The 16367-nt window shown below is 40.7% G+C and overlaps 1 protein-coding gene across 1 annotated transcript; it reads right to left on the minus strand.

The window, feature by feature from the left end:
- Positions 1 to 311: 311 nt before the first annotated feature.
- zgc:100829 (uncharacterized protein LOC445149 homolog) lies at positions 312 to 15876 on the minus strand. The gene is made up of 7 exons (XM_067494492.1): positions 15763 to 15876; positions 14475 to 15042; positions 10399 to 10543; positions 10035 to 10137; positions 9113 to 9151; positions 7370 to 7646; positions 312 to 1567 (listed from the first exon to the last, which is right to left on the minus strand). Exons 2-7 carry the CDS (start codon positions 14659 to 14661, stop codon positions 1347 to 1349), a joined length of 972 nt encoding a protein of 323 aa, XP_067350593.1. The 5' UTR covers positions 14662 to 15042; positions 15763 to 15876; the 3' UTR covers positions 312 to 1346.
- Positions 15877 to 16367: the final 491 nt, after the last annotated feature.

The following is a 16367-nucleotide window of genomic DNA, read 5'->3' on the forward strand; positions in this document are numbered from 1 at the left end:
GAAGCGTGCAGGTCTATTTGCTGGGGCTGGACATTCAAAAGTTGCACATATTTTAGTGAACTGGCTGCAAACTGTGCAGCATGTCTGCCTTGCACTACACCAATCAAAGGTTTTGATATGAGATGCAACTTTTACTTTACAGTGGCTAAAAAAATACAATATTGTGTGAGGAATCAAACAGCTGTTCTCTGTGCGATGCGATAAAAGAAACCTGTTTTATGTCAGTTTGGAGAAGATATTGATATGAACACAGAAAATGTGGAAAAGACACCACACCACCACACCAGAAAGCAGACATTTGAGATACAGAGTATCCAAGTTACACACTTTAATTGTTTTTTGATTGCACCATACAAAGTTGGCATCAAAGATAAAGACGCCTCTCATTTTACAAGTGAGCATTGTGGTAGTGTTACAAAATATCTTTCACCTTGTAGAAAATGTAAAAAAACAACCCAACAAAAAAACAGAAATAAGACAAAACAAAACAAAAAAAACTCCACACGTCTCTAAAACAGTACTGAAAAAAATTGGAGAAGAGTAACACAGAGCTGGATTATTTGGCAGCAACTGTCTAACTTGCCAGGATCTGATCCACTGGGAGTGACAGACGAGGCATTTGGCACTGTCATTGGTCCACAACAGGTCGCACTGAGGCTTCTGCCAGGTGGGAGACATTCATTGCATTATGACAAATAAACAACCCTACACTATTCCCAGGGAGGAAAAAGAAGATAGGAAGAAGGACCCTGTACCTTATTTCACCCCATTATGACTGTCCATGCCAATTTTTGGTTTGTTTTGAAAAAAACATGCATCTGCACATGAGCAAATGCAAAATGCGCATGAAAAAAAAAAAAAATTTGTAAGTAACCAACAGTTTGTGGTAAGGCTTTGTGAACAGGACTAAAAAATCTGTCTGTGAGGATGAGGGGATATTTTTCCACATGTTGCAAAAAGTGGGAAGCATCAACAACAAGTGAATACATGTGATAGTCATCAGTTCCCTGGCAAATACATAAAAGGTAGAAGAAGTGTTTGTTATACAAAAACAATATTTAATTGCAATCAATTGCTTTGGAATTACTTATCCACAAAGAGTGTTTACAGTACTATGGCATCCAAAAAACTAAATAAGAAAATAAACAGAAAGAAAACCATTACATTCAAGCTTTTCCATTGCTGTGCTTTGGCAACAATGTTGTGAACATCATTTACGAAAGCCACCTTTGGAGGTCTTCAGACTGAGCCTCCACTGCAAGTGTCCAGCATTGTTCGCTGTGCCTTTCTTTGAAAAAGGTGAATGAATGAAGCGGTGAGGTCATATGTGCTTCAGTGTATATGGGTTACCTGACAGTTGGTGTGGCCGCTAGACGCAAGTGGCTAGGCTTAGTGGGCAGAGGAGGCTTGATGCCACGAGAGGGAGTTTGTGAGGGGGTTGCAGTGGTTTCAGCATTAAAGGTTTTCATCAGCTGCGCCACCCGGCCACGCCCTGCCCAGGTTGATGTACTCCCTGCTGACCCGGTCTCCTCTGAGGCAGCGCTCACAGACACTGATGCACCGATGTCTGAAAAAAAAGGGAGGTGAGATTTCTCTAGCACGTTCATGCTAACGTATGAATAACAATTTAGCCCTTTTATACAGAAAGGTAAATAATGCAATTGTTTTTTTATGTATGGAAAAAAAATCATTGAACTTTGAAGGGTTTATTGTCGGCTCACAGCAAGTTGCAGTAACAAAAATAAAAAAAATGTTAACAAAATTCCGTTTGGAGTATTTAATGCCAGAGTATTGTAAACTTTGTTGTTCATTCATGTTGTTTTACTTCTCTTAACTGCGCAACTCTCCACCTCACAAAATATATATTACTACAACTTCCATAGAGCAATATTAGTATACGTTTATAACTTAATTTATATTTTCTCACATTTTTTTCTCTTCATTGTGTATTAGAAGATTTTTTCTGGCGCGTGCCTGTCAAAAGGGGACCGTGTTGACAGTAAACTACAGCGGTCAGTGTCTTGCTGCATCAAATAATGCAGGTGAAAGTCAGTCTGAAAGTGACCTGACATTTTTATTAAAGTGTAAACAAACAATGAGAACAACACATTCAACATGTATGCAATTGCTATACAGTGGGGGAACTTCAGGACTCTTTCTACACTACCTGGTTATTTCTAGTCTCCAAATACTGAGCCTATATAATTTTTCACTCTTTTCTACCTTTTTTTTCGATATTTCATCCGCCTCCCTTTATCCCACTCAGGCTCAGCAGAGGTCATCCTCAGTGGAAGTATAGTAGGGACACAGCTGGGTGTAGATGATGTGTGTGTGCTTGCTGAGGTACTGTGTTTGGAAGAGGGTGTAATTGAGGGAGGAATGGAGGGAACAGGAGAAATGGAGGGGAGGGAGGGCCACAGGGACGGCGATGGAGAGCAGACAGACGCTGCTCAGACACCAGAAGGCTTGAGGAGCCACATATTTTTAGCGTCATCCCCGGGGGACAGAGATATGTGAGAACGCTCGCGTGCACGTCTGCAGACACGCACGTGCTCGCACGCTCACACGCAGTAAAGTGAAAACAGGCACAAGTGTACACACACTTCCTAACAGTTGAATTTCAAAAGACACAAGCACATTCTCACGTTACGTTCAGACCTGTGCGTGCTCACACACGCACACAAACACAAAGATGCACCCTTGCACAGCCCTCCTGCTCATAGATTCAGTCACGCATGCAGCCATCTCTGACTAACACCACGGCAGAGCACAGAGTCACACACACAGAGGTGAGCTACAGCCAAAACCACACAGGCACTCCTGGGGCCAGGAAACCTTTAAAGCTCTTGCTGTCTTCCAGGCATGAAAGGGAAAGACCTGAAGTAGCCTTTAAGGTTGTGTTATTGTTTATTGTTGTTTACTTTCACCCTCACTCTTTCCCGCCTCTCTCCCTGTGGCTCTAACGCCTCCCTCCACCTTCCTCTTCATCTTCCTTTTCCCCCTGTCTTGCCCTGCCTTCCTCTGCCCCCTGACCTGCAGTTCCTGTGTTAATGTCCTCTCGCCGCGCTGCGTGGGCTTGCCTCTGATTGTCTCGTTGTGTTGTGTGGTCACCACGGAAACCTTGGATAGGTTCCAGCAATTGAGGCTGACACACATTCAGGCACGCACTGTGCGCACACGCTGATACACACAAGCACAGGCACAGGCACATACACACTCGTGGTCAGAGAGTTTTTTGAGCTCAGAGCCTTGGTGCAGGTCTGAGTGGAATGCTTAATAGAGAGACAGAAAGATAGAAAGGGAAGGAGAGGGAGAACGGGTGTTAGGGGCATGGACTCTTTTAAAGAAATAACCCATATGGCTGCATGCATCTTGTAGAGAGTGTTACTTGAAGCAAATCCCTAATACCCTCCCGCAGGTAACCTGACTAACCTGTCTTAACACACCCAAAAATGCTCAGACCCCACGCCTTTCTGCCTAAAACTCTCCTCAGCAGCTGCACTCTTAGCCCTGTCAGCAGAAATGTTAGTCATTAAAGATACCTGTGAAACGCCTATTTCAAAGGGAATCTCTGCGTTAAATCAGTCGTCAAGATTGATTAATCTCCCATTTAAGCTTTTGGACGCCACTCTTCACATCTCAGCCCAGCTCGTAAATGTACATGGAGGACAAAGAGGAGGGAGTGGGAAGCAGTGTCACTGACCAGGCTAGCACAAAAATTAAAGGCCAATCTATCTCTTTAAAGACCTCCACGTCTCTGGCAGAGAGAGGGAAGGGGGGAGGCTTGAGTGGAGAAGCAGAGGGGGGGTGGGGGGGCAGAAGTGGGGCAGAGGGCAGAATTCCCGAGCAGTACGTCTGTTGACTGAAGGGCAGGGAGAAGAGAAGGTGTGTGTGTGTGTGTGTGTGTGTGTGTGTGTGTGTGTGTGTGGAAACAAGGGGGGGACCTCTATGTGAGGGCTGGGGCCCCTGTCACTTATCAGCTCTGGCTGAGCGTCGCCCAGGGCTAGAGTCGGGAAGCAGCACTGGAATGTGTGTCCTTCCCTCTGAAGGTGAACAGAGAGGATAGGGAAGCCAACTAACACACACACAGACACACACACGAACATATACCGCCAGCTGCTGGAGACAGATACGTGTTCATGCTCACACAATTTGCTCAAATCCTAATGACACAAGTTCATTTCTTACACAGACAACATTTGACCCTATTATCTGAAGTGTTACCTACAATATGTGTCAGTTTTGTTCTTTACAGATGACCCACAACGTGTCCAGCTTGACAGCAGGGCATGTCATTTTCAGTTTTCAGTGAAAATAATAAGGTATTTAAGAAATATTACGTTGGTACCAATCAATATTGAAGCAGATTGTCTACATGCTCATTTCCAAAAGGTTTATTTCCTGCTCAAAGAGGAGAACGATCATCCCAGGTTGCAGTAAACTAGGAAACATCGGCTTCAGATAATAGAAATTCCTCAGGTAATAGAAATTGAAGAGAAAATTGCAAGAAAGAAGTGTAGTAATTATCAAAAAATTTGCGCCGTTAAAGTAGATAGTAGTATCCATCCAGATAGTAACTTTTAAAGATGGCGTTCACACTAAATTCATTTAAATTTTTCTGTTGTTGTCCTCCCTGGAGCAGCAAATAACAATTAGTATTTTTCATGTGTCCAATCTCCTGCACAACTCCTTGAATCCTCGAGTGTTTTGCTCAGGAGGTCACAACAGGTTGAGTTTATCTCCAGGGCTAAATGCACTGCAGCAGATTATCAAGTTCATCTTCTACAAATGTTGCGTGGGCTACAGTCCCTGCTCACAGGATGCAGAAATCCTTGTCATTATCCACATTCAAAAGGAAACAGCTGAGGCATGAGCCTTATCCTAGTCTGCCTCCTCCTCCCCTTGGAACAAGCTTTCTGCCATTGTCAAAGACAGACACTCTGTCAGTATTTTTTTGTCTGGAGTCAAGACACATTTATTCAGTACTGTGTTCAGCCCACCTCAACTCCCACCACACCAGCTGTTCCTTTCACTTTCTTTCCTGTTCTCTCCATTTGTCTGTTATTCGCTGCTCTGGCATTGCCCACTGATCTCATATCCAGCCACTAATGCGGACACACACACACACATATACACACACGCCCCTGCTACCATGATTTGTTTGAATTGTATCTCTTGCTTTCTTCTTTCTATCAAGATTTTAGTCATTTGGTGTTCTGTGAAACTGTTCCTGAGCCAATTGATAAATCACTTTAAAAGCTCTGAGCTGCACATGTCTCCACAGACAATTTTCAAACACTATTTGATTATATTGTATGTTTGGTCCAGTTTAATTAAGCCAATATCTTTGAACATAATTTCACAAATATTTCCAGTATTTCTGTCTTTTTGGTGACATTATTAAGAGCTTGTTAGCTCTGTTGTGTCTGAGAAATTTGTCTGACATCTACAATGAACTGCAAGGACCGTTCAGAATAAACCAGGCATTAAAGGGAACAAAGTAAAGAAAAGCTTTGTTTAACAGCTAGAAAATAAGTAGGCGCTAAAATAGCAGACACTCAACCCTGACGAGTTGTTTGTCACTGTGAGATTATATTGTGAAAGAAATGCTCAACATTGACAAAATCAGACTCAGATAAGGTTAAGATGATAATTTATCTCTTTCTGATAGCATCTGAAACTACAACAATTAAACATGGCTTTGACCCAGGGAAGCAAGGTCCTGCTTTTGATGCAGGATGAGCATTTTTCCAGCAGAGGGACCTTATGGAGAACACATTTTCTATCCAACTGGGTTGGTTTTCTACAATATCCTTCTATCCCACTGGATGGTGCTAACTTCACCCTTGCATTACCCATTTTACTTCATAACTGGGTCACTGTGTGGTGAATGAGTGCTTGGTCAATTCATGAAATTGGGTGCTCTGCTCAGACAGGAAGTCTAGAAATCAGTGGGACACAGCATCCCACTGGCTTGTGAAAAACTGGAATAAAAAAAGAAGTAAAAATGATGCTTGTAATGTGATGGTTGTTAGGGGTGCAGGTAATTTCCGCTCCCTCAAATTTCCCCCTCGTGTCTTGTGCATTACTGAGTTACTTGTTTTTAGTTGTCATCTGACAGCAAAAGCTGCCAGAGGATAGAAGCAGCTCTGTATAAAATCAAAAACTTGTTAGTTTTTTTATTAATAATTTAACTCTTCGCTAAACAATGTGTAGAATTCGACAAAATTTGTAATTTTATGTACAGCAAAAAAAAGTATTCTTAGATTAACAAAGTAACTTATAGCAAAATTAAGAAATAGCGTTATAATATTTTTCATTTCGGTCAGTGACCTGATAATGTTTAATTTATAAAGCATGCCAACAGCAGGGTTGCTTTGGCCTTGATATGATTCAGATTCAATTATGTTTAATCTTTCTACATTTTTTTACCAATTGAATTGAGTGAATACAGACTATATATACTTATATGTGGTTTTAGAGTAAGGCACATATTACCTGAAAAGACATTGTCACATGTCACTAAAAAGACAGGACGGTTTTTATTTTCAGGGGTTCCTAATGGTTATTTAAACCCTTTCAATTAAAAAAAACATTGCTTGAAAGACCACTGTTTAATTTTATCCCAGTGTCTCCTCTAGCATCACACTTCATCTATGGCTCGGCCCTGCACTACGGTGATAATTGACAATTTAATTGCTACCATACAACCATTATAATAGAGAAGCTACCGAGCAAGCAGGTGTGCTGAGGCGATGTGGTGCCATGACACAAATCTCAGTCACAAGGCTTTTTTCCCCTCTAGGCTGGCCTCTTTTTACTCTACCGGTCCATAATGATTTCACTGGGCTGAGGCAAAAATGGGGAAATAAATCCTTCTTGCTTGCTGCGGCACTGAGAAGCCTATCTACGATGAACTTTGTTCAGAATGGTTCTGCTCAGCTCTCCGCAGCCATTATTACTCCCAGAAAAAAAGGTTCTCGTGTTGGCTCAGTGGCTTGTGGAGATGTAAGTTATTCCCAAAATTATTTGTAATTTGAAATATTGTTGATTTAATTTCCAACCCACATCTATGTCTAGTCCGTCTCCATATATTCATTGATAAATTTGTGTATATTCCAGTTTCAGGCATAGAGTTTATTTGATAGAGACCATCGAATAAACATGGAGACTAGAGATAAATAGAGACTATTTACTGTTTAACACTAGGAGTCTTGAAAATTGCTGTGGGTGTATTTCATTCAGTTATAGCAAAAGGACTTGCAAAGTGCATTTGAAGCAGACAAATCATCAGCCTATTTAATGAACACGTTTACCTATTCTCTATTTTTTGCTTGTTCGTTTATCTCTTATTTATTTGCTTACTCACCTTTCCCACTGTGTGATTCTTGGGACTTCTGAGGTTCTTCTGATTGCAGCACTGTCATTGCTTCACAGTCTGTTGTGACAGCGTTACTGAGGGAAGCGGACGGTGTGGCAGTGACCAGTCTCGGAATTTCAGATCTTTGGTTGGTAGAGCCTGTTGCCACATTTGCTGAAGATGGTCGCACAATGAACGGAGCAGCTTTCAAGGGAGTCCTGGAACAGATGGAGGACTGGGGAATGGACTTCTCCTCCTCAGTCAAACTGGGTGACTTCAACTCAGGCTGCAGAGGGAAGAGTGACAAAAGCAGACAGCGGCGTGCGATCAGTGGTCACAAGTAATTTGCATACAGTGGCATTACTGTCATGTTCGATTAAATCACTGGACAAATGATTCACCAAATTACAGTTGTCGATTGACAACAACGCACCATAATGGAACACACAGGACTATGACCCTTGATTAAGAGTTTAGGAATGTGTGGAGAGAAAATTATAAGGTGACTTGGAAATCAAGCTTCCTTGCTAATCTTCTTTCCTGATCTTACGCCTTCTTAATCAACAATCTTCCTCTCTCCTCCTCAGACTGACTCCTTCCCTCACCAAATCAAGTGGAGAAAACCTGCGGCAGCAACCACTACTGCTGCATATGCAACATAAAACCAGCCTGGTCCTGTTTCCAGGAACAAATCATTCATTCTACAAACAAGGCATTCAACAAAATAATGAATCTTGTAACGGGAGGCTTAGGCCGAGCATTCTTGGCCAAACCTCTGAAGGTGTGGATGTTCATTGCCACATCAGTATGATTTGGCCAGAGATGTGTTTGGACCTGTAATATAAAGCGTCTGCTATAGATATAAGAAGTGAGGGAGAGACATTTCCTTCTGAGGCAAAGAGGGAAAAACAGAGAACAGAGGAGCGCTCACGCGCCCAAACCTCAGGAGACTATCCCACAATCCCATCCATCTGTGACTGACGCATTCTCTATCTCTGGCGTTTTAATTCCCTGATCAAGTTCATCAACCATCTGTTCTAGGGCAGTCCAGAAATCCTGCCTTGCCTCTGTGATTCAGCTGTTCTTGCAGCATGTGTCACCTGCACACACACACACACACACACACACACACACACAGTTGTGTGCACAGAAACACAGAAAGAGAAAGAGAACACAGAGAGATAGACAACCCAAGGCTGCAGAGCTGATGGAGCCAGTGGGAGGACAGTTCAGTTCAGCTGTTCCCCAGAGAGAGCAACAAGGGGTGCGGCGGCTCAGACAAGCCAGAACACAGAGAGCGGGAATGCTGGGAGAAAGATAATCTGCAGAGAGGCTGGGAGTGAGGGGACAGCTGGGCTAACCACCATTTCCTGTTACTCACAGAGGCTGGGACTGCCTTGAAAGGACACACAGGCACTAAAACCACATTTTAAAAAGTGGCTCACCATATTTTTAATCACACTGCACTGGCATATGTGAGGTTTTAAAATGTGTACAGTGCAGATATTTAAAAATAAACTGTTCTTTGCTTTAAAAGCAGTATACTTTTTTAAAAAGTAAAAGAAAAAACAAAGTTTAAAAAATGAAATGAACATTGTAGTACAACTTAAACTTTATTCATGAGTACTTTGTCTGCGGCTGGAAGACAAGATGCTCATTCACTGACACCTGTGGGTTTAAAAGTGGCATTACACAAGGTTTCCTGGCCATGATGCAACTCCAGTGCACAGAGCTCAGTTACAGCAGACTCACCGGCAGAGGGAGTGAAGTGCTCTTCTCCTCGCATTTCCCCTGTTGGGACACACAATACCATGTTATGATAGCAGAAATGACACGTCCTTAACTTTGAGTCAGGTCAGTATTTGCAATGATCAAGAATGATCAGATCAAAAAGAGTTAGAAACATAATCAAATAAAACAAATATTGCAGATGCTTAGCTTGTAAATGTATCTGCTCTGTGAGGTAAGTAGACTGCAGCAAAGCTGCGGACTGGCTGGGAAGCTCACAATGCCACTGAGTGAGCATCGTTCAGATTTAGCTCAGAGAACCATTGTGGTCAGGCCAGATGAGACCATCCACCCCAGCTCAGTTTGGCTCAGTGTATACATGGTTGCCATGACAACGGATTAAAAGATAGTGTGGGAGAAAAAGGAGGTAACCAACCAACTCCAAAATTGCACAATGCCAACTGCGCAAATAAACGCACCTGAATTATCACTGCGCCAGAAATTAGGGTTTCTATTCTGACATGACATGGAATATTGATTTTAACCAGTAATACTCGAAAGTCTAATTGATAGCTTTGTAAACTTCAGTGTGAGTATGAGAAGTCAAAATGAAGTAATGAAAATGTTGCATTTGAGATGAAAGCACTAAAGTTAGGGAACGACACACTGGATCATTTACAAAGCAAAGATTAAAGGACAAAACAAAGCAGGACTTTTTATATGTGGCCAACTGTAACCTTTTAAGATCTTTTTTGGGCTGCCATGTTTGATCAAATAAAAAAGATAAAATGTAAATGACATAAAATAAAATTGTATGGAATATTTTGTTATATCCAACCCATCTCACGTCACCTTTGTTCCCAGCTCACAAGCAGATTCTCATGAGAATCACTATGACAGACCATATGATTTGACTTCTTAGGGGTAAGAACAAACAGCTACACACCTTCAAACTAAGTGATATTCCAGGCTGTGTTTGAGGAGGGAGGTTCTCTGTCTCTGTTCTTACAGGTTCTGTAGGTTTTCTGCTTTTCAAGATAGTTTGAAGGCTGAAAAACAAAATAAACCCATGTCATATTTTACATTAAGGGACCACATTCTCACATATAGTTTGTTTTTACTTAAGTTAACAGAAACCTCTGATAATAATGTTTTTACAGTAAATAAGCGACATTTGAAAATGAAAAAATAATATTTTATTCACATTACATATTGTTCACTATACAAAATATAACAAATCATGGTCTGTAAATTACAAGTAGACCATACATAACAGTCAATTTCTATAATACAATACAAAAGTATTTTACTATGCACTGTTCTGAAGACTCTGCGGCTTCTTTTCTCCAAATCCTGAGCAGATGAATTTGGAGCTTAGCTCATCCACCTCCCCGATCACAATGACTGCCACATCTCCATCCCGGCCGAGCAGCCAGCTAACGCTCTTATTGTTGGCTGCAGGAAACACACAGGCGGACGAGAGCAAAAGTATGAGTTTATATTCAAGCACTTTGTAAATGTTTCAATGTATGTCAATGTCAAAATGTTTCAGAGTACAGCGGCTGTAACTCAGTTGTTAGAGCAGTCACCCACTAACCACACGGTCAATGGTTCAACTCCTTGGAAACACACTGAACCTCCAAGCTGTCCCTAGTCTGTGCTGCTTAGTAGTAAGTTGCTTTGGATAAAAGCTAAATTACTATTTATAATTATAAGAACAGCTAAAAAAATCAAAAGTGAAACTATGTGAATACAATATCCGGTAATCAGGCTATTAAAAGTGATAATAGCAAAATAGTTGTATGAAATATTGTGTCTTACTTCAAAAAAATCTGCTTATTTTTGTCAAAATCTTTTCAAAAATGTACCTTCACTTTTCTTTTATTCTTGCTTAATATACAATTCTGGCTGTTTGGGACCTTAGTTGCATTTTTGGCCTTATTATGTACTGAAGGTTTATCAGTGGGTGAGAGGTCTGGGCTGCAGACAGGACAGCTTAGCACATGGATTGATGCTGTTATAACACCTGGAAAATGTGGTTTCACATTGAGCTACTTAAATAAGCAGGGCCCTTTGAAAAAGATTGCATCTGGATTGAAGCATATGTTGCTTCAAAGACCATAACAATTAGACATAATGAAGGCATTACAGATGTACAATTAGCTGATGTGTTGTTCATTAATACCCCACAACACCATCACAGACGCTGGCATTTGAACAGTGCACTAATGAAATGTCAGATCATCTCTCTCCACTTTAGCATGATTTGAATTTACAAAAAAAAATAAAAAATACATTTTGACTTGTCCAACCACAGGATGGGTTTTGCTTTCAGTTTAGTCAATTTTAAATGAGCTCAGGCTGAGAGAAAGCAGTGTTGTTTTTAGATCTTGTTTATTTTTATATTGTTTCCCTGCATGGTTGCATTTGTGGATGTAGCCACAAATTGGGTTCATTGACAGAATGTTGCCTGTTTTTATTTTAGTGCCGCATGAGACCCTGAATGTCAGTGCTATTCAGTGCTTGTTTTAAACTTTAGACTTTATTTTCAAACATTTTCTGAACTTTCTAATGATATTATAAAGAAATTCCTATTTTGATTTTTACACTTTTACAAAAATAAACAATATCATTTCATTTACAGCATCTGATGTGTTGTCTCTTTACTAATTCCAATCAAAAATATGTTTCGAAACTTGATTTGTAAATCGCTCCATTGTGATTTTATTCACAGCATCCCAACTTTTTTGGGGTTTGTATTCCAGATCACTCTGAGATAATCAGCTGTTGCACAGTATCTGGTAACCAGATGGTTTTATAGACTGAAATGAGCAGCACATTACAAATGTCTGAGACAGGACATCATGTGACATAGACACATAAAAACTTTATCTCTCCACACACACCTAATAAGACTGTATTAGGTTAGAATTCTAATTCCTAACCTAACAAATATCAGCAAATGTGATCTCGTCCCTGTCTATGTGAAGACATTGAGTCCTCATATACTTATTCACAAAGTTGCACACAGTCATACACAAACAAACACATGTCATTGTCTTGTGACTGGGTTAGGGAGCACAGAGAAGTTTTATAGGAATAACCCAGCTTGCACATGTTCTCAGGGTAAGTTAGTTGGGCTGCAGAAACCGGATATTACACTTTGAGAGTAAACTGGTTTTGCCAGCCTGTCCAGTGCATCTCATTCTGGCAGAGCTTACCAAGATGACTATGAAAACTTGCTGATGAACAAGTTAACAAAACAAGCTGGCAGGCAGATATCACTATAGCACCTGTGTTAGCTGCATGTGAGTGGCATTATGTCAGGTGACTGCAGAAGACACCATATGTAATGTGCTGGCAAATGTGCCAACAACATAAAGGCAAGCTCACAAACATGCCAGAAAATAATGAAACATTACATAAACTCCCTTTTTGATAAATTGCGCTCAAATAGGGCTAAAATTCATGATCCGAAAAAGCTAAATGCAAAGTGTTAACAACAAGGTTGGTTTCATAAAAACAAACTAATGTGAGCTCTCCCACACGGCCATCCAGATAAGATCAAACCCCTTTGTTTTTCAAACACATACACTTCCTGCATACTTCCCGTTCCTCCCCTTGCTATTTGTTTGAGGCAATGAGTGTTGACTCACTTCCTATTTGTATGGAACACGAACTATTCACCATTTCTTTTGCCTGTGTGGAGAAAAGTTGTGATCATGCTATTTACACCTGTAGCCTCCATTCAGCCATTCAGCCTCCTATGGACAGCTGCACTGGTCAATAAAAGATAGAAAGAGCACTGTTCTCTCACTCGGCACCACAGCTGAGAGTGTTTTCTTGTTGTTCAAGACAAGTCAGATCACATTACTGTGTCAATCACTGTGTTAATGCACCACTTGCATTATGTTAGCTGCCTAAAGTCGTATACTAGTAGGTTTTCAGTAATTACCGTGTCTTTCCAAACAACTGTAGTTTGCATTGTGATTGAGGAATCTCACCTACAAATATTTTTTTACGTTTGAATTGTTACAGCACACACTTATAATACCAAGACTCTCTAACTTCAATGAAAAAAATGCAGAAAGACAAGATCCTATAGAATGTGTCAAACCAGTTTCAGGAAAGACTGAAGGCCACCTGAGTTTCAGCCTGTTTTATTTTGAAGCTTCTGAGCAGAAGCAAGTTTCTGATAAATGCATGTAACATTCACTATGTCTCTGCATTTTCTCCACTTGTAGCTATATTTTCTTCTCGTCTCTGTGCTACTGATGTTCTCTTTTATTTTTCTATTGAACACATGTTTCAAACATGTGAATATTACTCTCTGTGTCTCATATTGTGTGGTGTAACTGGGAACATAGTGATCTAAGTGAGAGCCTGAAAGCAAAACATGCGTATATAAAGACAAACACAAACTGTGAAATAGCTCACATTCATGATTATGTAAATGTCTTTGATAGTTGCTTGAGTACTTTATGTAACAGCAGTTCTTAGGTACTGTTACTCTTTGTCTCGTATAGTGCACTAAGGGCAAATATCATTTTATCATGGCATCTTCTTTACTTTTTTTTTTGTCCTTTTGGCTTATCCCGTGAGTTCAGGGTCGCCTCAGTGGATCATTGTCTGCATGTAGATTTGGCACAGTTTTTACACCGGAAGACCTTCCTGACACAACCGTCCCCAATTTCTACCGGGCTTAGACCGTCACTGCACAGCTGGGGAGGGGAAAGGGCTGTTGGGGGGGGGGGGGGTGGCATTCTCTTTACTTAGCTTGTGTAAATGTTAACATCATCTGTAAGTGTGATGTTAACATTAACTCATCGACTTCATCAATCTGCTATAACTGCTTAGGACTTAAGATATAAATAAAACCCCAAGTTAGTAGAATTGAAAAGGTCTTTGGGCTCTGTCTGTATATTATGCAGCATGTCGGCATTGTTTCAGTTTTTACTGCCCAGACAAATTAATGTGCAGCAGCTGGTGTTTGTTAGGCCAAGTTTATATTTTAGGAAACTTTGTACTTGCCAAATGGACTTAAGGTAAATGCTGCGTGTGTTTGCAAACAGCTGTTCCCATGATGGGGAACATGAGCTGTGGCAGCGGCAGTATATATCCAGGACTACAGGATGTCTGTCACAGCCAGTGCACACATGCATTCTGCAGTGTGGCCCTCAAGCTTTCCTTCTTCCTGTATCAGGTAATTCACAGCAAACTATGCAAACATCTCGACTAAAACAATTCACAACGCCATCTTTAGAAAGGGAACAGAAGGTTCTCTGTGAAAACATTTGTCAGAAAGTGTGACGGTCAGTATGCTTGAAAAACCTGAAGAGCAGGTAGTGGGAACATTAACAAAGGGGAGGTGGTAGTGATGGGTTACCTTTTTTTGGCTTTGTTCGCTTGCACTCAGCACCCCCTGCTTCTCTCTCTAATTTCTCTTCTCGCTCGTTCCAGCGTCGCACCTGTTCCTGGCGCATTTTCAGAAAGAGAGTCTTCTTCTGGTCCTCATTAAGAGCATTTAGGACATCAGGGTCAATGTACATGTCTGTTAAGATCTGCTGCAGCATGTTGCCAGCTGAATGGTGGGTTTGGATGGTAAAAGAAGTCGAAAGAAGGAGGCGCTGTCCTTTGCCAAGCAACTTCTTGAGGTGGACAGTATTAGTTTAATCGTGTCATGGCATAGAAAAACACGACCTTGTCCGCTTCTTTATCCTGAAAACCACTCTCATTTATGCTCACAAACCAGTCTTCACAAATCAGTTCATTCTCACACACACTCTTGTACTTGGTGTACAATTTTACTCATTAGCACATGCCTGGGTACATTCACTCACTCACCCATACACAAACATGCAGACACACACACACACAGGCACACAGTCCACTCTCCTCCCTGCACAGCTAAGGTGTCAGCTTTGTTTTACTTTGAATGTCATCACTGGGCCAATCTAAAAGGAAAAAACACAGATAAAGAACTTAAACAAACATGTTGAAGATTATTTGTTTTGTCCTCTAAAGATACTTTTTCAAATTTGCAATATTCTTTATAGTACTTGTTTTCACCGCTCATCAGAAACTTTGTTTTCTTTTAGTCATTTCTTTGGCAATTGTGTTTCAGCAGATTAACTCGTCCCTCCCTACATGAATACGGAAGAGCCCAAATCCTTCTACTAAACTGACAAAAAAGCTCTGTCCTAAAATGGGTGGAGATTCTAAAGGAACGGTACTGTTTCTGTCATCAGTGGCCCACTTCCCTCCTTCCCCTCCCTGCCACACATCCCTTTTCAAACCCATGTTCCTTTCTCTCCCAAACTCCCATGAGATAGCGGCTCCATTTTAATATGGTCAGTTTCTTGTTGCAAGAGAGAACAACAAAACAAGGTCACAACCCAGGAAAGCTTGAGGCGGTTTTTCTAACAAGGAGATTGAAATGGACTCTTCCAATCACAGTGGGTAGTTAAACAATGGCTACCACAGAAGCAGCACTTGGAGGGAAAGAAAGATTGTCTCAGACTGAGAACTCTACCACTGGTAGAATACACATGAGTGTCTACAAAACACACTGTAGGGATGCAAAGAAGGAAATGAAGGAAAGTGAGGAGAGAAAATAAGTGATACAAAATAATAGGGAGCTCTAAGAGAAGGGTAGAATTTGCTGTAGTACTCACATTAGGATGTAGACAGTCGCTCCACAGCAGAGTATGCTAACTAAGCTGAAAGACTGTGAGCGCCTGTGGGTCCTCCTCGTCTTTGTGTGTGTGAGACTGGGCTGATGACATCACAGCATTCCATAATGGCTCTCCCTCCCTCCCTCCCTCCCTCTCTCTCTCTCAAACATACACACACACACAAACAAATACATTTAAAAAAGGGGGACTAAAGCAATTCAGGAAGTTGGCCTCACACATTAAGGAGTAAAGAAATAAAATAATTCATCAACATTCAAGTTATTTATATACAAGTTATACAAGTTATATACAAGTTATTTAAAATCGGGAAAACAATTCTTATACGTACAGTAATTGCTTTATTTGTTTTCCCAAAAACTGTCATTTTTTACACATTTACAGTTTATATTTGATGCAAATGTTTTATACATTGTGTACAAGAGTTTCAAATATATTGTTGTAGTTTCTGTTATATATAGTTTGTTACTTAAAGTGCAGTTAAAGGGAAAAAAATAACATTATAATTATTGCATTTTTTAATGTTGGACTGTGTAAAGAAACATCTCATGCAAACAGAAAATATGCTTTGTGCCAGATTTGGCTCA

This window comes from Channa argus, chromosome 24 (genome assembly GCF_033026475.1).
Source record: "Channa argus isolate prfri chromosome 24, Channa argus male v1.0, whole genome shotgun sequence".
Taxonomy (NCBI): domain Eukaryota; kingdom Metazoa; phylum Chordata; class Actinopteri; order Anabantiformes; family Channidae; genus Channa; species Channa argus.